Here is a 24,616-nt window from a genome sequence, read left to right on the forward strand (position 1 = left end):
GTTCTCCCGACTTTCCGAGTAAGTAATATAACATAAGGGGGCATTCCCGTTCAAATGTCCGACTTGGATTTTGGAAATTCTGACTTCCCATGTAAAATGGACACTACACAACCGGTTGCTGCTGGAATGCGCTGTGAAGAGGTCAAGATTTAAACCATATACATCCCTCGTCTTGACCTTGCTCCCATTACTGTTTGCTACATCGAGACCTGTTGTTTCTTAATGACCATATTAGACAAATATTACAAAAGAAGATATGTAGTGCCTTAATAGAGTATTCCTCTTCACATGGTTCACCACTGATAATGTTTTTTTATTCACTGACCTTTGCACATAATTTATTATCCAAATCCTTCATAAAATATCTTGAAATATTGTGATATTATTTGGCCATTTTTCTCATCCCTTTGGCATAGTTTCTTTGGCACAGGAACATTTTGATCTTTAGTCTTTTGAGACCAGTGGATGAATGTTTCTGCTCCATGTGACTTGGTGCACTTTATCAACCCAAAGAACCTCGTATTGGACCTGAGTTGTGAGCTGAGAGGTTCTGGGCCTGCATGATCATGTCTGTCCTCTTCTTTCAAACAGTGGACAACTTTATGGTAAGTTTCCTAAAAAGTATAACTTTGGGTCAAGTTCAGGCATTTGAATTTTAGGGAAGTGAAACTGTGAAAGTTAAACTGTTATGGTTGACTGAAATAACATTTTGATCAACTGAATAGAAAGCTTCACTCAGACCAGGCTTCCCATGAGCTAAGAAACAGATCTGGACTGTTGGGAGTTGTAGGTATGTAAAAATCCTTACACTTCACTGAAGTCTGTTGTCTTGATTTTCATTTAATTTCAATGACAAAACACGGCTTGCTTTAGTTCTTCTTTTGTGCACAGCATGTTTTCTGCAGCTAAGACATGGTGCTTGTTTCACAAGGTTCTGTGCGGCGCACTGAGGTGCAAGATGCTGTGGCCTGAAAGCTACCGGCTGGTCTTCCTGTGTTGAAGCTAGGACTTAATGTTTCCACTAATGGAAACTTGTGCTCTGTGTTCACACCACCTTCACCACAGGAGTGTAAGGTAAACGGTGAGAGCAGGCTAGGCTGAAGGTGCGACCGGTGCTTATGTTTCTAGCAAAAGAAGATATTAATAGGTCTTGGGGGATTTTCAAGATGCTGCTTTGTCTACGTCTGTTTACAGTATTATATTGTATACATGAAGATGCTGATCCATGTGATTGTTGAACACTTTCAGAACAAAATGAACATACAAAATACTGCAAACACATTACACAAAAAAATGGATTTAATTTTTTAATACTATACATTTAGTCATTGACAGGAGAGAGAGATAATTAAAAAATTTTAAGAAGTGGTGAAGTCCTATTTAACTTTTCACTCTTTTCGACTCCTTACTCTAGAGTATACACAATCACTCTCCACGTTGTCCTCTTGACGAAGTCGTTCGCTCTTTCTGTTCAGACTCAGCGCAGCATAATGGAGAATGTCATCTTGGCTCTAGTAATGACAAAATGCAAATTATGTGAGATATACAGTATAGTACTTGAAGTAAAAATACCATAGCTATTATTGGCATCTTATTTATTTAGCGGTATACATTTGGCTTGTATTATTTCACCTACCATGGCATCAGAAGCTGCTGAACATGTTACATGAGAAAAAGTCCCTGCAAAGTAAAATACATGAACAATCAAGCAACATCGATACAGAAAAATATGTAGATACCTTAATTCTGAAATTCTTACCTTTGCAGACAGAGCATGACTTTTGTTTCAACTTGTACATGATGAAAGCCAAGACAAGGAGCACGATAATGGAAACTGTCAACGCCAGACAAAGACAATACACCAGGAGGGGGAGTTTGGTAGAACGTCCTAACATGCAGCCAAGAGAAAACATATTTCATTATCCCTGTTATATATTTAGATTTATGGAATAAATGTAGTCAATTTAACTTGTTCAGGGTGGGAAAAAACAATCATATGCAATATCAGTTATTATCAGCCGTTATCGCCTACCTGTAATCTCCACTCTGGTTCCATTTCCAAACACAATCTCCCCACAGGAGGCCAGAGCACAGTAGTACATCCCTGCATCAGAGGAGCTCACAGACTTAATAGCAAGGTTTAAAGTGCAGTTTTTCATATGAGACTCTTCACTGGAAAGGTTTTCACACTGTCCCGCGCTGCGATACATGACTGCAGGTTGACCCGCTCCATGTCTGAACCAGTAGAGGCTCTGCTCCCCTGCACATGGTTCAGCGTATGCTGTACAGCTCAAATTCACAGAGTCTCCAGACCAAAGTGGCTCCAACGCTGGTTGATGGACAACAGCTTGGATGTTGGACAGCGATGTTTTGACATGAAGGAAAGCTCCTTGTCCAAATTCTATTGCGTTGAATTCTAAAATCCCACAGTAATATGTTGCTGAATCCAAGATTTGAAGGTTGGTGATTATGAGATGGTTGGCACCGTCTTTACCTTCTGCTGAGATTTGAAACCTTTCTTTATATGCAGGGTAGATGGTAACATCTGGGTTATGCTTCATCCGAGTTGATATAATAAGAGGCTTGCTTCCCAAACTTTGCTGGTACCAAGAAAGGAAAGTTACTGCATCATCTCGACAAAAGCATCGCAAAGTCACATTCTGTCCAGCTTTAGCTGTTATGATGCCACTATCCTGAGTTATACCTGAGGTCTTGTTAACAGCTGGAACCTGAGCTGTGTAGAAATGCATACAATAATATTATTTATACACATTTTTAAACCTCAACCTTCTCAATCAAAATGATATTCATGAACTCATAAATTATGAAAATGGTATAAAATAACTTACAGATTTTACAGAGAAGCAGAAGTAAAATGTAAAGTGGCATCATCCCTGAAGCTTTGCAGTCTGTATCTTCTGTGTTGACGTACTCACCCAACTCTTATAGGAGACGGAGGCTGTTTGTGATTGGCCAAGCTGACTGGTTTGGTTAAGAGCAATTTGTTCTTTTGAAAACGACGAGTCTGATCGGAATAAAAAAGAGGTGTAATTTTATGGGGTTGAATCTTTTTTGTTACATCACTGTTGTTGCACGTTTCAAGGACAGTAGGTGTGACAACCTGTTTTTATACCATGAAAAGGAAAGGAAAGTCCATTTCTGAATGGAGGCGTAGATGTTGGTGCATGTCAGTGTTTATTCCCCACAATATGCAAGGTGCTTAGAGGTAATTTTTTTCATTTTGGAAAAACATGCGGTATAATTCAGTCATGACACAAATGTGTCATTCTATTTGTTAGATTCAGATGTGCATGCATTATGTGATTACTTAAGAGAAAGAAAGAAAGAGTTTTTTTAAGGGATGTGTGTGTTTAAATGGTTAAGTGGGCTCAAAGGGAGTGTGTGGGAGGGAAGCAGACAGAAAAAAGAAAAAAATCAGTTCCAATGATCAAACCCATCTAAAGTACTTTAAAGTTAATGTTCATAGCATAATTCGACATTGTAGGACCCATCATGCCACTGATGCCCCTCAGGTTAGATGTGACAGTTGTTGCTGGCTCTCTCCCTATTCATTCAGATGGGTGTGGCATGACTTGTCTATAAGAACTTTGGTCATAGCTATTGCTTATTTGTAGCAAGCCTCTGGGGCTGAAAGATGAAGCAATTCTTCGAATGGCCACTTGAAGCTGGCTCCAAAAGCGAGTCAATCTCCGTAAACACCCCTGTAAAAACCTTTCAGCAAAAATAAACATGTTTACAGCCTGGTACAAAAAGTGGTCTCAGCTACTTTCCATATTCATGACAATTGCATTATATATATGATGTATGCATAATTCAGGACATGGCTGCTTTGAGAGACAGGTGGGTGCCCTCTTAGTTGGCTAGACTCTATAGATGGTTCAGCAACCAGGCTTCATTTGGCCTGCCTCAGCTCCACCTCTTTTTTGGATTAGCCAGAGTGGCATTTTGTAGTAGACACCATGTCAACTACCGTGGTGCGCTGCTGACCGTAGCTCATCATAACCCTATGCACTGCAGCCTATCATTGTTTATACAGAACATTTCTTTCCCTCTGTGCAGTAGTGGTCCTGCACCCAGCCGGCTCAGCTGTCAATCATGACGTAAAACCCTCTCTTTTTAGAAACCAATAACTAATTAATATCAAACATATCAGAAAAATGAACATACATTAATGCACATTAGCTTGATAAGAACTATCTAAAACAACAGAAACTAAATGTCTTCCACATGGCGTATCTGCTGACATGGAGACATGGAGGGGGCGGGGTGTAGGACCTATACTACAGCCAATCACCAGGGGGTAAACGAGATGATTTGGCTTAACTTTTGGGGAGCTAGCTAGCTAGTTTTCCAAGCTTGCTAATGTTAGCACTGGTTCCCACTATAATTTAACTTTTGTTCATGCTATTTCAGTGCCTGCATAGTCAGTGTTCGTCCCACAAATAGACTGCATAATAAGTGGATGTAGTCATCACGGCGTCACCCGTTGGTTTGTGAACTGCCGTTTTGAAGTTTGGCTGATAGGGCGCTGCCATGTTGAGTTTTTGCAACCAGCTGCACCGGACGTGACCATATTTGGACGAGAATGTGGAGCTAACGGCCATGTGTGGAGCTAGCTAGCTTTCTTAGCTAGGTGCATCTGTAATTCACTGTCATTTTAACTGGGAAGATCCTTTTGTCTAGTGAACAGTCTTAAAACTAAATGTACTCACCAGAGAAAGTGATTAGCCAACTCCTAATATTCTTTTTCAAAGTTGGTGGTTAAATGTACACAGTGCGGTGGGTACGAGTCACTCTAGCCTCTAGGCTGATTGACAGGTCGCCATGTTAACAACTTGTCAATTATAGATTCATCATCATAGACCTGAAGCATACTCTGCTTTATGGTCTATTTTCTGATAAAGGGGACCATAATTTACTAAATGATCATGATATTGTGTTGAAAGACTCTTTAGGAAAGGGTTTACTGAGGCAATAAATCAGGTGAGAAGAAAAGTAATTTTACCATTATTTCTAATGGAACCGGACTTCTTTTTGCAACAAGAAGAGTCACCCCCTGCTGGCCGTTCAATAGAATACAGGTTTGAGAGACTTCCGCATAGGATTCACGTTTCAGACTGGAAGCTTCCTGCTTAGTCCCACACTAAGACAGGAGACCGTTAGCTAGCTAGCCATAGCTGTTCATGGGTTCAGATGTGGTTTGGACAAATGACCACAATGTTAAAAGTCACAAACAAAGTCATAAACAGAAATTTGCACATAGTTCCAATCCTATGCCAAACTGCATCAACGGGTATTGTGAGCTAATATCCTGATGGTGGTGCTACAGAAACTGTCTAAAGTTTAAAACTTCCCATTCATAAATCATTCAAAAGTGGAAGGAATTATGAAGTCCATCATTTGTTTTTCTCAAAAACTAAAACTAATTTAACACTCTCAAATGTTTTGCTTCATTGACAACAAATGTGCCACACTGCATCTTCAGACTTTCCCTTTGGAGTTATTACACATTGAGCCCACATTGCATCAAAATGTTTAATGTAGTCCTAAATTCTTGCTAAATGATTCTGCAGTGTTTTTTGACATTTTGATGTCATGTTAGATGTCCTGATAATTTTAGAATTGTGTCTCAAAAACAAAATTGTTGACAGTAGGCCTATACAGCATCTTTAAACATCAGTTTGTCCAAGCAGTTCTGCTGACACACCCTCATGTATTTGTCATTTAGTCCTCTTCCTGTTTTCATCTTCCTCCTCTTTCTCCTTCTTCTTCTTCCCCCTTCATAAGCCCAACCCTAACTCACTGCTGTGCAGCAGGAATCATTTTTATTTTCACATTTTATCATGCCTTCTACAAATCCCATATAACCTTGTGTAACCACTTCCTCATTTATTCCATTTAGACTCAGACATATGTTGGTTTCACTTCATTTCATCACATCACAAAATTGCGTGAAATACAATCCACCAATCACATAATTTCTGTATGCACATTTAAAAATAAATGGTGGTAGTATTGTGGTGTATTCCGGGAACTCCTTGACAAAGAGAGTGGCAGTCATTTAAAGTACACATTATTTGTAGGACATGACTTAAAAAGAAAAACTGAATTTATTAAAAAATACCATTATTATCCTTTAAACAGAAGCTGGCTAGAGAGGTTTGTGGATATGATTTTCAGTCACATGTTGCCTGATTTTAACGTGGTTAAAAGTGTTCACTTTATAATATATATTGTATATAATATATAGTGTTGTTGCAGTGAGAGAAATGGTCGGATTGTTGTCAGGCATTTGCACCTTTAACTTTAACCAGCTTCAGTCCTTCGGTCTAACTCTGTCAGACCCTTGCAAATTTAATAGCATTGTCAACACGTGGAGTTGACCTTTACCCAGAAGAAGCGGGCCGCTGCGTGTGACTCAACAATGCCCTTTGATGTTCGTGGCCTGTACATGCTTTCACAAAACTGCGGTGAAAGTTCTACAGTTGTTGACTCAGTAGAGACGAGGCATTACTGACCAATGCTTTTCTCACTTTAACCCATACTTCCTGAGTCGTGCAAAGTGACAATAGGACGGCCGATTGTTTGCTGTTTCTCATTGAGCAATCATAGTCATAGCTCAAAAGGAAAATAGATCCTCCCATTCTAGTTTTAAGAGAATGTGAGTCAGACTGTATGGCAAAAAGTAAAAGAGGAAGCAGTGCTGTTACTGTTTGTCTTCAATGTCACATCAGTGTCATTTGGAACTAGGTGCTCAATACTGTCAAGTTTTGTGCTTCCCAAAAATGTGTGGGTGGAGGACGCTTTTTGCTCTTGCTCTGTCATTTCATCCACACATGTATTGTGCATTTTAAGAAAGCAATTCTGCCCAAAATCTTGATAAGTAATGAAAGTTGCTACACATGGAAGAATTTGGCCCTCAGGCCACCCTTTCAAGCCACAAAGCCTTACTACTTGGTTAGGTTTAGAGACCTAAATTACTTGGTTAGGTTTAGAGACTCAAACTACTTGGTTAGGTTTAGGAAAAAAGAAAGGCAGAGTCTTTCTGCCAGAAAACCCTGAAGGTATATATATATTTATTGTCATTTTAATAATAAGTCATGGAATCTTTTATTCAGCAAGCTATGGAAAACTCTATTCTCAAATTCACCATCGTGTATCACTGCTATCTCGCTGCCTTTAATTGTTAAATGTTGCTACCCTCCCTTTTGAAGTCCTACAACTTCATCATGCTTTCAACTACACACTTACAAAATAATCTTTTAATGGTCCACTAAACCTCAAACAAGTTAGATTTCTGGTTACTGGTGAGAAATCACATTTTAGATTTCATGCTAAGCTTCAGTGGAGCTGCTGCTGTGGTCTTTTCACTCTTCATACACAAATGATGATGAGCATCTTGATAGTGTTTTGTACCAATATGTGGACACGATATAACAGCTAGAGTGAATTTTCATAACCTTTGAAAATAAGTCAGATCACTTGGGCAGCAGATGCATCTTGTGGAAAAACTAGACTTTTGTGTTTTTGGCATTAAGGAGTAAATCAGGTCATTTCGGAGCGAGTATACTTCCTCTGTACTTATGCACTATTATACACAAAAAACAATCAGAAACATTTAGCTAAAACAGGAACATGAAGACAACCTTTAACTAGAAATAAGAAAACCTGCAGTTACAGAGAGGAGAAAGCAAAGCCCGACCCCCAACAGCCTTGTCATAATGCTCCTCCTCCCTCCTCCTCTGTATCTGCTGCCGCTTCAAGTCCCCTGTACCAATGATGTGCATGCCTTTTAATGTTGTGCCTTTTATCAGTTGTTTTTTTGTTTATGTAAGTTCCAAGTGCGATTTAGACTTTTTAAGCTGTTAACAGGCTGTATGAGTGTAAAATACAATTCTGCGAATGAGAAGTGAAAGAGCGAAGGTGTTATTGCGAAGCTACTGGAACAAACAAATATAGCATCACAAATAAAACCACATAGACATCCTGTCATGGGGGGGGGGGGGGCAAAACAAAACCACCAGTGGGTTGAACTTGACGTGAGCAAGCTTGACCAGAGCGGGAACTCAGAAGAGCGACATTTCCCTGTTATTTTCTTTCCTTTTAGTCGGCTCACTGTCTCGTCTCTTGTTTGAGCGAAACAAACACCTTTATTACAATGTTCTTAACTGATGCTTTGTTTTTTGAGGAGGGATGGGATATAGGAAGCCCATTTGTTACAGTGAAAATGTTAAATATACTTAGATTTGATCATAATACATGGTTAAGACAATTAAGGCTGACCTACTCACTGAGGAAATTGCCTGCTTAAATTTGAAAAAAAATGTTTTGACCAAACTCTTAATACATAGTGACATGACATGTTGCTGTCACAGTGCTCTGGGGCTCTGAAAAAAGGGTTGAGACAAGACTTTTATGTCAGTCGACCACAACAATACCTCCAAGCACATGACTCTGTGGGTGGAACAAAAAGGACACACCTCACGTTCCTCTGAAATGTTCAAATGCAATTATTGAGCCTTTCTCTGTGGTTTGTTGCCTTTAAATAACATATCTGTCGTAATCTTAGATCTCTGGTGGTCACAGCAACATGTAACTGCTGTGTGATCAGTTGAGCAAACTGTGTAAACATCCTGATGTAGCACTTGTGAAATGTGAATCTACTGTTGGTGTGCTACTGCTCCCTACTGGCCAAGAGCTGAAACTCCATACAACACATTAAAAAGAAATGACCCAGGCCTGCTGCTGAATTTAGAATCCCTAAACTCACAAATCCCTTCATTTCTCATTGCCTACACCATTTGGTCATTGAGAAAACACTAACATTCAATATTGTTCACTCAATTCAGCAAAGTTTGAGCTCAATTAGCACACAGCTACCCAGGTGGAAACACAAAGAGTCAAAATTGATAACACACTGATCAGAAGCTTCAATAGATAGATAACAGGCCCGGAGTCAGTTCATTCAGTTTTGGAACAATGGATCCAGAGAAACCTGAAGGAAGAGGTAGAGATGAGGAGGAGGAGGAAGAGGTAAAGGAAAAGGAACAGTAGGAGTTGAAGGAGGGGATGGGACAGGAGGAAGATGAGGAGTTGCGGAGGAGGACAAGCAGGCAGGGAGGCTGACTGGGCTGGGCAATCACCTGTGTAGCTCTACCTTCAGAGCTTATTTAGCCAGGACTGATCAGTCTTTCGTGCTCTCTCCTCCTAGGTCGCCGTCCTACTTGGTTTGTCTTGTGTTTCTTCTTTGGTTAATCCTGACAACTATCTCACTCATCCATTCACTGCTGACACAACTGATAGTCACACTTTGCCACACAACATAATATTGGTGATCATTTGACCCTTTTACTTTTATAATAAATCATACCATTGGCATGCAAACCTCCTTTTTGTCACGGGCTAAGAGCTGGCTTGTGACATACTGTACAGTTCACTAAGGATAAAAAAAAAAGTGCAAATGTACATTTTGTTGTGTTCATCATGTGAAAAGGTTTTTGAGGGAGAGAACCACAAGCAAAGTTACTAATAACCAGTTTTTGTAGTATTGTTTTGAATTGATCTCAGCAGTGTGTAGGACTGTGGTGTGCGCAGAGGGGGTGCGCTGTGTGCAAAAAGTGAAACTTTTTTTGATATTATATTCATTCATTACACACAGACCGATATATTTCAAATGTTTATTTCATTTAATTGTGATGATTAAAACTGACAACTAATTTTATAACCCTAAATTCAGGATCTCCAAAAATTAGAATATTAAGACCAGTACAAAAAAAGGATTTTTAGAAATGTTGGCCAACTGAAAAGTATGAAGATGAAAAGTATGAGTATGTACAGCACTCAATACTTATTTGGGGCTTCTTTTGCCTGAATCACTGCAGCAATGCGGCGTGGCATGGAGTCGATCAGTCTGTGGCGCTGCTCAGGTGTTATGAGAGCCCAGGTTGCTCTGATAGCACTTGGCCTTCAGCTCTTCTGCATTGTTGGGTCTGGCGTATCGCATCTTCCTCTTCACAATACACCATAGATTTTCTATAGGGTTAAGGTCAGGCCAGTTTGCTGGCCAATTAAGACTTGGGCAGCAGATGCATCTTGTGGAAAAACTAGACTTTTGTGTTTTTGGCATTAAGGAGTAAATCAGGTCATTTCGGAGCGAGTATACTTCCTCTGCACTTATGCACTATTATACACAAAAAACAATCAGAAACATTTAGCTAAAACAGGAACATGAAGACAACCTTTAACTAGAAATAAGAAAACCTGCAGTTACAGAGAGGAGAAAGCAAAGCCCGACCCCCAACAGCCTTGTCATAATGCTCCTCCTCCCTCCTCCTCTGTATCTGCTGCCGCTTCAAGTCCCCTGTACCAATGATGTGCATGCCTTTTAATGTTGTGCCTTTTATCAGTTGTTTTTTTGTTTATGTAAGTTCCAAGTGCGATTTAGACTTTTTAAGCTGTTAACAGGCTGTATGAGTGTAAAATACAATTCTGCGAATGAGAAGTGAAAGAGCGAAGGTGTTATTGCGAAGCTACTGGAACAAACAAATATAGCATCACAAATAAAACCACATAGACATCCTGTCATGGGGGGGGGGGGGCAAAACAAAACCACCAGTGGGACTGGTCCTTAAACCAGGTACTGGTAGCTTTGGCACTGTGTGCAGGTGCCAAGTCCTGTTGGAAAATCAAATCTGCATCTCCATAAAGTTGGTCAGCAGCAGGAAGCATGAAGTGCTCTAAAACTTCCTGGTAGACGGCTGCGTTGACCTTGGACCTCAGAAAACACAGTGGACCAACACCAGCAGATGACATGGCACCCCAAACCATCACTGCCTGTGGAAACTTTACATTGGACTTCAAGCAACGTGGATTCTGTGCCTCTCCTCTCTTCCTCCAGACTCTGGGATCTTGATTTCCAAAGGAAATGCAAAATTTACTTTCATCTGAGAACATAACTTTGGACCACTCAGCAGCAATCCAGTCCTTTTTGTCTTTAGCCCAGGTGAGACGCTTCTGACGCTGTGTCTTGTTCAAGAGTGGCTTGACACAAGGAATGCGACAGCTGAAACCCCATGTCTTGCAAACGTCTGTGCATGGTGGTTCTTGAAGCACTGACTCCAGCTGCAGTCCACTCTTTGTGAATCTCCCCCACATTTTTGAATGGATTTTGTTTCACAATCCTCTCCAGGGTGCAGTTATCCCTATTGCTTGCACACTTTTTTCTACCACATCTTTTCCTTCCCTTCGTCTCTCTATTAATGTGCTTGGACACAGAGCTCTGTGAACAGCCAGCCTCTTTAGCAATGACCTTTTGTGTCTTGCCCTCCTTGTGCAAGGTGTCAATGGTCGTCTTTTGGACAGCGGTCAAGTCTTCCCCATGATGGCGTAGCCTACAGAACTAGACTGAGAGACCATTTAAAGGCCTTTGCAGGTGTTTTGAGTTAATTAGCTGATTAGAGTGTGGCACCGGGGTGTCTTCAATATTGAACCTTTTCACATTATTCTAATTTTCTGAGATACTGATTTTGGGATTTTCATTAGGTGTCAGTTATAATCATCAAAATTAAAAGGAATGAACACTTGAAATATATCAGTCTGTGTGGAATGAATGTATAAATTATACAAGTTTCACTTTTTGAATGGAATTACTGAAATAAATAAACTTTTGATGATATTCTAATTATATGACCAGCACCTGCACTTGTTGTGGGTTGATGGATGCATTTTACAAGAAAGCAGGGCTGGACTGGTAATTTGACATATGGGCAAATGCCATTTGGGCCGACGCACCTTTTGGCCGGTGTAACGTAGCCTAAACTATGTATAACTGTTTTTTAAAACGATCGTCCCATAAAGCATGGACAGTGGCCCATTGGGTAAATTTCTATAGCCTACTGATACTGTGCCGGCCCAATCACATCTCTTACAGGTAAGTGACATTTAAGGGAAACTCTGGAGTGCAACAGGTGAAGCGGTCGGAGTTTAGTGGGCTCTGTTAGGCTTGCCAGACGAACTCAACAAAAACTATTTTTCCTGGATTACATGTCTGGACTTACTAGGCCTACATCATCCCTAACAGACTGTGGCGAGGTTGCATAGCCTAAGTTAACTGTGGAATATTATTGACTGTAGCATCTCGCTACGCTTCACCTGGTCTTTTCTTCTCTTTTTTTCTTCTTCTCGCGGAGGACCTAGGTGAAGCGGTAAGTTGGGAGTAGCTCGACCTGTAGGGAGGGAGCAGGGAGGGACGCTGGGGACATGTAGCATTTGAAAGCATTTGTTAAAAATGTTGTGAAAAATAGTTTGCACCAAGAATTGTCAATGTTAAAAAATAAAAATGCTATGAGAGGTTTATTTGCACAGTAAGCCTTCAGTGAATGAAAATATAGAGAAAACTGTTGTCCAAAAAAACTAACCTAGGCTAAAAACAACAAGCTACAGATTACTGCATTATATTATATTATATTTTTATTGTCTGAATTGCCACCTGAATTTTGTGCTTCCCTGGTGCAGAAAATGTCCCCAGAATGCAGGAAATTAAGTGTTTAATGCTTAATCTTCTGGGGGACAACCTCCAGACCCCAAAAATGCCACGGCCCATTTTGTTTGTCCAGCCCTGCAAGAAAGACGCAAAGAGAGCATGCACAGTAGTTGTGTATGTTGCTGTATGTCGCTTGTAGAAGTAACGTTAGCTGCCGGCTAACACTGTGCCGACAGCTAAGTTTAGTTCTACACACGATAAACAAAGGTGCTCTGTTCACTGTTTGTTCTTGCTGTGTGAGGGGGGAAAAGTTTCACCTGCGTCGAGAGGTCTGGTCTTTTTTATGTAATTTGACTAAAAACTTCTCTTGAACTAGTATTATTACAGTAACTTAATAAAAGTATTGAGCCTTAAAATAACGACATTGGTAAAACAGGCTTAATGATACTTATTCTTCCGATTTATAGCCTCCTTATCTGCCATTTTTTAAAATTATCTCATTAAGAGTATTGTAATAGATTTACATTTTAACAGCAACAGTGTTTACAATACCAAACCATAAACTCAATAACTGGAAATGCAATACAATACTGTCAGTGTCAATGTAAAATAAATAAAATTCCTGACATCAAAGTTAAAAGTGAAGAAATGACCAAAAAGGTATGAAATGTTAATGTGAAAGATTTAGATTTCTGATTAGACGTGACATGTACCCAATAAAAATCCAAATATATCTCAGATTCACAATGTGATATATAAAATCATTATCACTATATTGCATACTGTAGACACACAAACAAACAACTCACACACACACCTCTGTCTATAGATTTGTCTGTCTCACTCTAACCTCTGCCATGGCCTCCCTCATCCTTTCCCCCATTAATGTTTCCTTCTCAGATTATTTCCCACACTTTTTTGAATCTGGTATTGTTGTGAATTGTTTTGGAGCATTATGGCCTGAATTGTTGTCGTTAATTACTATAGAAATGGTAGTCACAGTAATGACTGTGGTCTCCCTGGGTAAAGGTATTGATCACTGATATCATTCTTTTAATGTAAGGATAGACTATCTTTACAAGGTGTGATTACTATAGCTTGTGCCTTTCAACATGCCTACATGAGCAGAGAAACTATCCAGGCAGAATATACAAAAAAGAGAAGATGGTCAGGCAGAATATGCAAAACCAAGACTACTGTGTCGTACGCAATGGGAGTGAAACACCTTATCCAATGGGAGTAAAACATCTTATCCAATGAGAGGGAAGCACCTGGTTGCAGGGTACCTGCAGCAAATCACGAGATCATGGCAAATTGGAGCCTAAAATTAGATCATAGGGAAAGATGTTGACTAGTACTGCCTGGTATGGCAAGGTACTGCCCGAAACCAAGCCTTGCACTGAGTTTTTAATGAGACACAGCAGTTTTAATGAGACACAGCATATTCCATGGTTGACTTGCTCATGTTTGATATGTTGAATCATGACATACACCTATTGATTATGTTATTCCTAATTAATTCTTTTAAAAAATACAATTGTAAGAGTTCAAGTTTTAATGGTGTCAAATTATGCCTGTATAACTTTTAAAAAATACAGTGATAAATTTTAACAATAATTATGCTAAATAACAGCTAAAAAGTGGTAACTGCGACATTAGTGAAAGGGTTAAATTGGTAGAACAGTACGTAAAAACGGCCACTAGATGGCAGCAGAGGATAAGAAATTCACCAATGGAAGGGAGTGGTCAGCGAACACTGTAGGTGGAGTTAAGGTGTAACGCCCACCTAAAAGGTGGAGTTTAGGTTGAATATAAGGCGATGTTTGCTGACCACCACCAGAAATAAACTCTTTTGCACCGACTCTTGACCGTCTCCAGTGAAGTCTTTGACTACGCAGTTTTTGACTAAAGAAGAAAGCTAATACAGTAATTTTATTGAGTTTAATACGTTGGTAAGGGTAGGGACCAGGTCTTCCACTGGCCCGGCCGGTCCTTATTTCTGACAGTATCTTATTTCCTCTCCCTGCTGCTCTCGGTGTGCAGCAGTCTCTGTGAGCATCGCCTTCTTATTTTCTCATAGCAGTCAGCCTTTGCAGCGGCTGCAGCACTACAGCAGGTCAGTCACTGTGAGCCAGTCCCAAACACTCAGCAATCTTTACATCTTTTCATGGTTACATAATTGTTTAATATATCCTATGTTTGTTTTAATCTCTAGTCATAGATCACCTCCAGTAGTATCAGCAGTAACAGCAGCAGCAGCAGCAGCAACATCCCCAGCAACCCAGCAACTGCTCCCTGTAAGTTATGTCAGCCCACAGTGTTTTAACGCTAGAGCTGGGTATATACAGAAGCACCTATATACGCATATCAGCAAGGAAAACATAACAATACATTTCTGTATCGATATTTTGAGAACAGCCCTATTTAAATCCTTGTTCCATGTGCCCTTTTTATACTTTGAGCACCTGAATTCTGAAGGTCTCTGCACGGCCCTGGTGTGTTGTGTGTTGTGTCTGAAGGCAATGTTTGAGTTTGCTTGAGTGGTCCAAAGTCCTCTTTTTAGATGAAAGTAAATTCTGAGAGAACTTCATTCTTCCATCTGCTGACAAGCTTTATGAAGATGCTGATTTCCTTTTCCAGCAGGATATGGCACCTGCCCACAGTGCAAAAAACAGAGACTGGTTTGCCGACCATGGTTTTATTGTGCTTGATTGCCTAGCCAGCTCACCTGACCTGAACCCCATAGAGAAACTGTCTATGTGGTATTGTACGAAGGAAAGTGAAAAACACCAGACACAGATGTGCTGAATGCCGCTATCACAGCAACATGGGCTTCCAACACCTCAGCAGTGCTACAGGCTGATGCAAATGGAGCCCAGACCGAGTACTGAGTGCACAAATGAACCTTTTTCAGAACTTTTTTAGAGGGTCGACATTACTGTATCATACATTATTTATACAAATATTCCAATATTTTGAGATATGGAATTTTGATTTCCATCGGTTTTAAGCCCTAATCATCAGAATCAAAACAAAAAAAGGCCTGAAATAAATCATTTTCACTTTGAATCTATGATAAATGAAAGGCAATATCACTTTTTGACTTAAATTACAGGGAATAAATTTACTTTTTCACTATATTCTATTTTTATGAGATGCACCTGTATGTTGTTCACCTCCAACATCTCCGTTCCCAAACAGTATCTCTCCACATGAAGCCATAGAACAGCAGGACGTTCCAGCATCAGACAGGCTCACATTCCTCTGGGATAAACTGTACACGCAGGCTCGAGGCTCTGTACACACATGTACATGATTCCCAAGTAGGAGTTTTTTAACTTGTTTTTTAAACCAGTAAACATTGTGTTCTCTTTCACTGGTCCCAGTGTGCACCGTGCAGATTAGAGTTGCAGCACCTCCTGGCTTCACAGAGTCAGAAGCCATCTGCTGGAGTCAGAACCAGGGACTAGACTTTAAATGAAATGGATTTTGTTTTAATGATAATAGTTTTTAAATTGTAATCGTTTGTCACCTTTAAAGTGTTTGTGGAAGCAGTTGGAGTGAATGTTTGTGGAAAAAGAACATTATTAGAGTTTGCTCATCAACAACCCAACACAGATATTTGGCACTGAGGCATAGAAACACGGAGAGTCACATTGTGTCCAGGGTTGTCGTGGAGCAGAGCACCATCTGAAACATAGACAGAGACTAATGACTATTGAATGCAAATATCACTTTACACATTTAAAAAGTTTTAAAAAAACTCTCCTTTCAGCCTTTGGAATAACAATTTCCAGTCTCAGTAAGATTTACAATACCCATAATTCATTTCAGCATGAAAAACATTGTATGCAGTGAATTAGAGGCTCTGAAAAGATAAACTAAGAGCACATCAAACCTGAACATAGTCTGCTGTGTCTGTGATGGTGCTTTCAGTAAAGGGTTCAAAGACAAACGCTACACCTTCAGCAGAAAAATGTGTGAAAAGCTCTGACTTTATTCTACACATTTCTCTCACAATACATTAAGGTGAAAATATTTCCAACAGTCCAAACAACAAATATCTGAGGTTCTTAATCCCCAAAACTTTCTAGAACATACACAGCTGTATACACATACACAAGTGAATACATAAGATAGGAGAAAGGGCGATAAGAGGACGCATACAAGAAACACAAGGCAGGAAAGATGCATATGAATAAGATTAAAAAAGAGCCAAATTAAATGTGCTAACATAAATAGAAGAATGCTACATATTTAACAGGATAATAAAAAGTACAGCACAGCTGCAAAGCAGTGCAAGATGTACGATGTGAATGTACAGCAAATAGAAACGTCTTGAGCCCTGACTTTAAAGAACTGAGAGGTGCAGCAGACCTCACATTTTCTGGGAGTTTGTTTCAGACATGTGGTGCATGAAAACTGAATTCTGATTCTCCATGTGCAGTTGTGGTCAGTAAGCTGACCTGCCCCAGACAGAGCAGCAGATCAGAAATGTATTTGGCCCTAAACAGCCCTCACAAAAAGTTAATCTGCCAAACAGGAAGCCACCATCAAGGTCTGATCTGCTGGTCTTAGCAAGGATCTAGCAGCAGTGATCTTAATAAGCTGCAGCAGTCTGATGGACTTTACACAGACCTGCAACGAGAACCCATGTCATTTTATTTTCACCCAGATGTATTGTTACCCGTCGACAAAAAAAAAAGATACACACACATCCTGTTAGATATCACAATATGTGTGGGAGATTACATGCATGCATCAGGCCAAGTTTGGCAACAGAGTAGTTCCTAACTTCTCTGACAGCATCTGGCTTGAAAAGTGAGTCATTGGTGCGTTGTGACATATAATGATTATAAAGTTAACAACAGCGGTGTAAGATTACAGATGTAATCTTACACCGCTGAACTTTCTGGATGATTTCTAAATTGGATGGTGTAATGCTCCCAGAGAGTGTTTTTTTATTGTTATTTTTTTATTTTAAAGAAAGAGATTATAACTCTCTTTTGTTGGCATGTGATGGAAAGATAATTGCTCAGCATTTTCAGCAAGTTTCAGCATTACAACAACATCAGAGGGACCTTTTTTTTTGCCACATCACTGTTTCAGCAGCATGCACACGCTCTCTCTGTAACACACACACCCAAAACCATGCAGCAGAGAGACAAAAAAGCAGAAGGAAGTGCTTATCACTTTATCTTTTACTTGATCACCACATCCACATAATTATTTGTGTTTGACTTGTATTTTTAAATTTTTAAAAAATATGACAAAAGTCTTTTTTTTTTACGGCAACTCAGCCCAAGAGAAAGAAAGAGATGTATCGATACAAAACACAAAGGTATTGTTGGCAGCTTTGATGGATCTGCCAACATAATGTTTGAGAATACTAAATGTGTCAATACCCCTCGTGGATCAGCAGGTGTCAGTGTAAACCTAGAATGCAGCACAACCAAACCTGAAGGTTGTATTTCCTCTGTGATGATGCATCACGGGCATTTACATCCTCACAGAGGGTAAAAACACAAACCCATGTGTTTGGTGCTGATGTGAGTGTGCTTTCTCTATTTTGAGGTCTGCGGCATTGGTATTTCACAATTTTCTTCCATTTATATCTTTCATTCCAATGCAGTTATTTCATATATTAAGAAACTCTTGCAACAGTGAGATTACCCTCAATAGATTATCATATATAGTCAGCTAAGCTTTGTTTAATCAAGTTTGAGATCAGCATTTCTTGTGAAGCCAAAACCCCAGAGCAGTCATCAAACACACACACCCCACCTGTTATATTTCCATTCAGAGTGTGGCTCAGAGTAAGAAGATCAGAGGCGAGATTAACACACTTGATTTATCCACAGGCAGAAAACCTGTTGTTACAGCAGTGCAAAAGAAAAGCCAAATAAATCTACAAAATAAGCGTGAAGAGTAAAGAAAATGATAAATAATAGCTAACCACACAATAAATTGAAAAGGCAAAGCTGTATGCAATACAATACCCAGTACAATACCCTATGCCAGTGTTTATAAATGTGCTTTATGTGTATAAATAAAAGGTGGACGACACCTGAAATCATTTAGCCATTGCTGTACTGAAGGAAGTTTGAATGTTTTTCAGTGTTGTAGACCGTTCTTTAGTTCAGTGCCATACTGACCAGCCTTTGAGACTCCCTCAGTGCAGGCAGTGTCTCCCAATGACTGATTTGATTTCCTTTAATTACTGGAAACTGGAGACCTAGTAGGGATAATTTCCAAAAGAGAATATTTGAGCATAATTTGGAAAGTTAATAGTATTAATTTAGCTTCATAAAACATTTATGCATTTGGCTGATGCTTTTATCCAAAGCGACTTACAATTGCAATACACGTCAGAGGTCGCACGCTTCTGGAGCAACTAGGTGTTAAGTGTCTTGCGCAGGGACACAATGGTGTCACAGTGGAGAGTTGAACCCAGGTCTCTCACAACAAAGGCATGTGTCTTATCCACTGCACCATCACCCACCCAAAAACAGGATGCGCAGCACACACAAGTTTGCAATGACATTATAAACAAACTTAACAGGAACAACTACCTGGTTTATCGTCACTGTATGGTTGAAATGGTGTGTTGTTCTCCTGTTATTTTATCATATTCAGGTCAGTGTGTTCTGTTCATACTGGCATCCTTCCGCTGACATGATTTAAGTGGTTTGGTAAAAGCTCATCAGAGACCTTTCTAATGCCCCAAAACAACAACTTCTAAACAAAAAAATGTAGTAAAACAATTTTATAAAGATACCTTTAACAGGAAATTGAATGATTATGAAATGGCAACTCACAAATATCTGGGATGAGATAATCTGATCAACTCTAAGAATTGTACATCTTGTTTCCTCACTCTGAGTTTCTTTTCGGAAACCAGTACATCTAATATAATAAAGGCTATAAAGATGTCTAGTCAAATTAGGTGACACTTAGTTGTACTTCTTAGAATAGCAGAAGTTCCTTTTGAGGTTTGTGACTTCCTATTACTGCACTTGAAAACCCATAAGGCCATTCCTGTATTACACTGCAACATAACATGACAGAGACCCGAGCAGACCTGCCAGGCACAGAGGAACATGTAAGTGCTTGATTTGTGAGGACAAGGTCTGCATATTTGCATATTGTGTTCTAAAGTTTCAGGATCCGTATCTTGCAATGGGACAAATCAATCCGTTTGTGTCATTTTTTTCACTCATTACAACTTTGAAAATCAAATGAATGTGCATTGGACTTGGGTGAAAGGTGGTTACTTGATGTGCTCTTTTAGCAAAAGGACAGTTATAAGATGTCAGACTTGTTAAAACTATATGCTATATATGCTATTTGCTGTGTTTGTTTGTTTTTTTGCTTTTGCAGAGTTTGCATCTGCAGCAGAGTAGTAACCACAATGGCCAGGCACTGGGTCCAGCAAAATGTCACTCAGCAATTCAGCAATTTACTTTTTCCGCCAAATGTGAACTCTGTTACAGCTGAACCACAGTTACAGCTATGTGATTTACAATTCAAGCAATTACACGTTTGGTTAACAGGATAAGCCAAATGCTTTTGACCCTTTAATGTAAAACCTAATAACTACAGAGATATTTTAATCCGATGGCATGTTGTATCTGATCTGATCATGCCACACATGATCGATCAGATACAACATGCCATTGGATTAATCATGTGTGACATGATCAGATCTGACAGGCAAAAGTTAGAAACGTGACTTTGAAAATAATTTGTAGAATTGTGAAAAGGAAGTGGGAAACGTGAAAGATAAGACTGAAAAGATGTAAAGTGGCAGACACAAAGGCTTCAAATACAATGTAAAATGTCACTCTCGCAGAACTGCTTTGAAACGGACACAAATAATGTTCTTCAGTTGTTAGATTCACTCCTAACACGCACACAGAAAACAGTATTGTAAAAGTCACATTAACCTTTTAGGTGGGAATCTAACAAGAAAATGTGACTTTACTGACCTCTAGTGTACGAGGGTAGCAAAGGAAGAAGATGGGTGAAGTATACTGTAGATATGCAAAAGTCCGCAAAAGAAGGTAGAAAGAGGATGGATCGGTCAAAACCAGGACTCTCAACACGAGTCCCATGTGAAACCAAGAATATGTTGAGTTATTTTGTGTTTTAAGTTAAATAGTGTTACCGAGAGTGAAGTCCCTTGATTTACGTCATGTGACTTATGTTAACCAAAACCACAAAGTTTTCCTAAACCTAACCAAACTAGGACTGTTTCATAGTGTTAACCATGTGTTTAATGTTATGTGACTTACTGTATATCATGTGATCTACATAACATAGTTAAAGTCTGGTTGCCTGATGCTGGACTGGGACGGGAAGCGCTCATTTGTGTTGTTTTAGGAAGCACTGAAAAACTATAAGTAACTTTATTGGTGTCCAACGAAGGTTAAAATCAAGGGCAACTGGACTTGGTTGAAGATACTGGAAGACGTTTCGTCCCTCATCCAAAGGACTTCTTCAGTTCTGACTGACTGGCAGGGAAACTCAGCTATTTAACCTCAGTGGGGTCGTTATCCCGGGTCATCGATACCGCTGGTTCGTTAGTGTTCCTGGTTGCTGTAACGACAGTCGTTACAGTCGTTAAGACTACCTGTGGCCAAGACTGAACGACCATCGTTGGTATCTTCACCTGAGGCCAATAGGTTACGTTTGTTGAGTTTCCTGGGAAGTGATGAAAGGACAGCATTGTAAGTGGGGGATAAGTGGTGGCGTAGACCCCCTCCCCTGTTCAATGACGGCTTCTCAACCCTGGTGTAGATGCTTCCTTGACACCTCTTTTAAACCATCCATCTTCTCTGTCTAAAATGTGCACCTGGTGGTCCTCAAACGAGTGTCCTCTGTCCTTCAGATGTAAGTAGACTGCAGAGTCTTGACCTGAGGAGTTGGCCCTTCTGTGTTGAGCCATGCGTTTGTGTAGTGGTTGTTTAGTCTCCCCAATATACAGGTCTGTGCATTCCTCACTGCACTGGACCGCATACACTAGATTGCTTTTCTTGTGTTTGGGTGTGCGGTCTTTGGGGTGTACCAGCATCTGTCTTAGTGTGTTCTTGGGTTTAAAAAACACAGGGATGTTATGTTTGTTGAAAATCCTCCTGAGTTTCTCTGATACTCCAGACACGTATGGAATCACAATGTTGGTGTCTTACAGGTTTCTTGGTGATAGAATTACTATTATTTAAATTTAACAGACGCTTTTATCCAAGACGACTTACAAATCAAATAAGGCATGAAAAATGTTCACAGGTTGTAACTAATGATGTTTTTAATTGTTTAATGTTGTTAATTTTGTTAATTCATTTGTTTTTAATGCCTTGTAGCCAATGATGAATAATCCATTAATTGAGATCAACATTTAGATGCCAGGTTGTAAAAAATCCTTGACAACCCAAACGATTTTTATAATGAAATGCTTTCTGTTCTTTTCTATTCACCGTTACTTTCAGTTTTAATGTATTTATTTTTCAGTGGAACACACTATTCAAATGAAACATACTGATCTAATCTGCATACAGAATCCTGACTCAGCTGCAGAAAAACACACCCATGTTTTTCTCACCTCGTCTGCATTTCTTGTTCTCTTTTGGGTGTGAGCAGTGCTGTTTGTGATGCATGTGAAAATATGTTCCATAGACATTTTCTGTTATTTAAGAAACATATGCAAGCTCATTCAGCTACAACGTCCCTGATAACCTCTGCCACCATGAACGCATTATAACAGAGATGTTAGAAAAACTCATTTCCATGTACCGAATTTATTTTCAATTTTAAAATGCTGACAGTTTCTGTCACTTGACATTGTAAATTGCTTGACTAGTTTGACATGTTCTAATCTCCTTTTTTAGATCTCTGCAGTGTGAAGCGGGAGGCTTAAGAAGTTAAAGAACATCAGCTCCATACAACATTAAGACATTTGTCCTTCAAGATGGACAACCACATGGGGAATAGCAGCAGTGGCCCATCAAACGAAACAATGAGTTCTTTGAGCATTTTTACTATTTTCCTCCATGGCGTGTTCTCTTCCATTGGCATCGTAGAAAACCTCCTCATCGTCGGAGTAGTGGGTTTCCATGTCCGCCGCTCTGTAATCAGCATCTGGATCCTGAATCTCGCCGCATCTGACCTGCTGGCCACCGCTTCCCTGCCCTTCTTCACCCTCTACATGGCCCGCGGCCACACCTGGACGTTGGGTGCGACCTTCTGCCGCATCCATTCCTCCATCTTCTTTCTCAACATGTTTGTCAGTGGCTTCCTGCTGGCTGCCATTTCTATGGACCGCTGCCTGGTGGTGCTGAGACCCGTCTGGGCCCAGAACCACAGGAACGTCCAACTCGTGGTGAAGATATGTGGGGTGATTTGGGCCTTGGCTGCGGTCTGCACTATCCCCTTCTACATATTCCGTGACACAATTGAATATAAAGGCAAGATCCTGTGTTACTACAACTATGCTCGATTCCTTCCTGCTAATTCCACTGCTTTATCTAAGCAGCGCAAGGAGGCCTTGGCCTTCATGAAGCTCTTTGTATCCTTCCTGATCCCTCTGCTAATCATCATCCTCAGCTATGCTGCTGTGAATGCTAGCTTGGCGCGGAGAGGCTGCCGACGCCCTTTTCGTTTTGTCCGGCTTGTAGTGGCCGTGGTAGTGAGCTTTGTACTCTGCTGGGCGCCGTACCACTTCTTCATCGTCATGGAGGTGATGTCCCCCGATGGGCATCCGGTACATAAATTTGCAGGCAAGGCACTCCCGACTGCAGCAACCATCGGCTTCCTTAACAGTGTCCTTAACCCCGTTCTGTACGTGTTCAGCTGCCCTGACCTGTGCAATAAGATAAGACATTCTCTGGGTGCGGTGATGGAGAGTGTTCTGGCTGAGGATCTGGCAGACCTGGCCCGACGCCGCAGCACTGTTCGCAGCTCTATCAGCACCAACGATGCTGAGTTAAGGAAGAAGAATTCTATTACAACCTTGTGTTTGAAAACAGACGAGATAGCGCTGAGTGAAAATCCCTGCTCAGAACAGAACGAAAATGTACAGTCAATCCTCTAACAGTGGCCATGCTTTAATTTTACAGCACAGAAAACTGGGCCTGAATTTGCTTTTGATGATATTTTCTGTTAATGGAAACACGAATCCATGTTTACCTGTTGTCGTTATAAAATGAGCATAATGTACATTCCAAAGCCTTACTCTCACCAGTACAAGAGTCATACTCACCAACTTGCAACTACATTCATTCACCTCCCATCGCTTCCTAATTCCATTTGTACCATTTTGCTGGGGGTTTTATTTGAATCAACGTCAACTAATTGTCACACACATTCATCCATCATCACACATCCATCAGTTTCAGAGCTGTTGAAATGTGTGATGATGGATGAATGTGTGTGACAATTAGTTTCAGGCACGTAGGCTCAGTGTGTGAATGGGCGAATGCAATATAGTGTAACAGCGCTTTGAGTGGTCGCAAAGACTAGAAAGGCGCTATCCAAATACAGAGCATTTACATTTCTAAAAGCCATAGATTTTATAGAGATGCATTCAACCTGGCATAATCAATTCTGTGTTGCATTTCATTGACGGAAACTTAATCATTTTCAAAAGATCCATCGGACGTTGTTGTACTAATGGAATAAGTGTCATGGGAATGTACATTATACTAAAATTATCATGTGAACTTTTGGAGTATAAGGCCCTCCTCAAAATTTTCTACACAGTCTTTATTAGCGACAGGGATTTATTTGTTTGTACTTTTGTTGAATGGGCTATACATTATTGCTTCATTATAGTTCATTGCTGTGCAAAAACGCCAAGCTCTCACTAGATGTTATCACTAGATGTTATCTAAACAGTATGCTAATTTTATAAATGCTCCCATTGTGTCTATAATACAGTGTGATATGCCTTAAATATGGAATAGTATACTTGCTTCATTGTCCATGTAATGTCTATACTTTTCAAAACTGTGACCTTTCTAAGTATTAATAAACAAAAGGAAAAGCACTCTGCTGTTGCAATATGACACCTTCCTTGCATTTATACCACAGTCATACTTTCGTTTCCAACATGGTTCACAC

The 24,616-nt window shown here is 40.0% G+C and overlaps 2 protein-coding genes across 3 annotated transcripts; one reads left to right on the top strand and one right to left on the bottom strand.

Annotated features, from left to right (window-relative positions):
• The first annotated feature begins 677 nt into the window (after positions 1–677).
• LOC119912857 (prostaglandin D2 receptor 2-like) lies at positions 678–24,365 on the top strand. Of its 2 annotated transcripts, none has more exons than XM_038732083.1 (2): positions 678–790; positions 22,387–24,365. In XM_038732083.1, exon 2 carries the CDS (start codon positions 22,467–22,469, stop codon positions 23,586–23,588), a length of 1,122 nt encoding a protein of 373 aa, XP_038588011.1. In that variant the 5' UTR covers positions 678–790; positions 22,387–22,466; the 3' UTR covers positions 23,589–24,365. The 2 variants fall into 2 exon arrangements, with proteins under 2 accessions (XP_038588011.1, XP_038588012.1); XM_038732084.1 differs by lacking the exon at positions 678–790 and adding an exon at positions 19,544–19,604.
• LOC119912858 lies at positions 970–3,115 on the bottom strand. Its single transcript, XM_038732085.1, has 5 exons — positions 2,850–3,115; positions 2,033–2,734; positions 1,760–1,888; positions 1,637–1,680; positions 970–1,511 (listed from the first exon to the last, which is right to left on the bottom strand). Exons 1-5 carry the CDS (start codon positions 2,890–2,892, stop codon positions 1,389–1,391), a joined length of 1,041 nt encoding a protein of 346 aa, XP_038588013.1. The 5' UTR covers positions 2,893–3,115; the 3' UTR covers positions 970–1,388.
• Positions 24,366–24,616: the final 251 nt, after the last annotated feature.

Source organism: Micropterus salmoides, unplaced genomic scaffold, assembly GCF_014851395.1.
Source record: "Micropterus salmoides isolate LMB-PRFRI ecotype aquatic unplaced genomic scaffold, ASM1485139v1 Ms_hic_scaffold_2, whole genome shotgun sequence".
NCBI classification, from domain to species: Eukaryota; Metazoa; Chordata; class Actinopteri; order Centrarchiformes; family Centrarchidae; genus Micropterus; species Micropterus salmoides.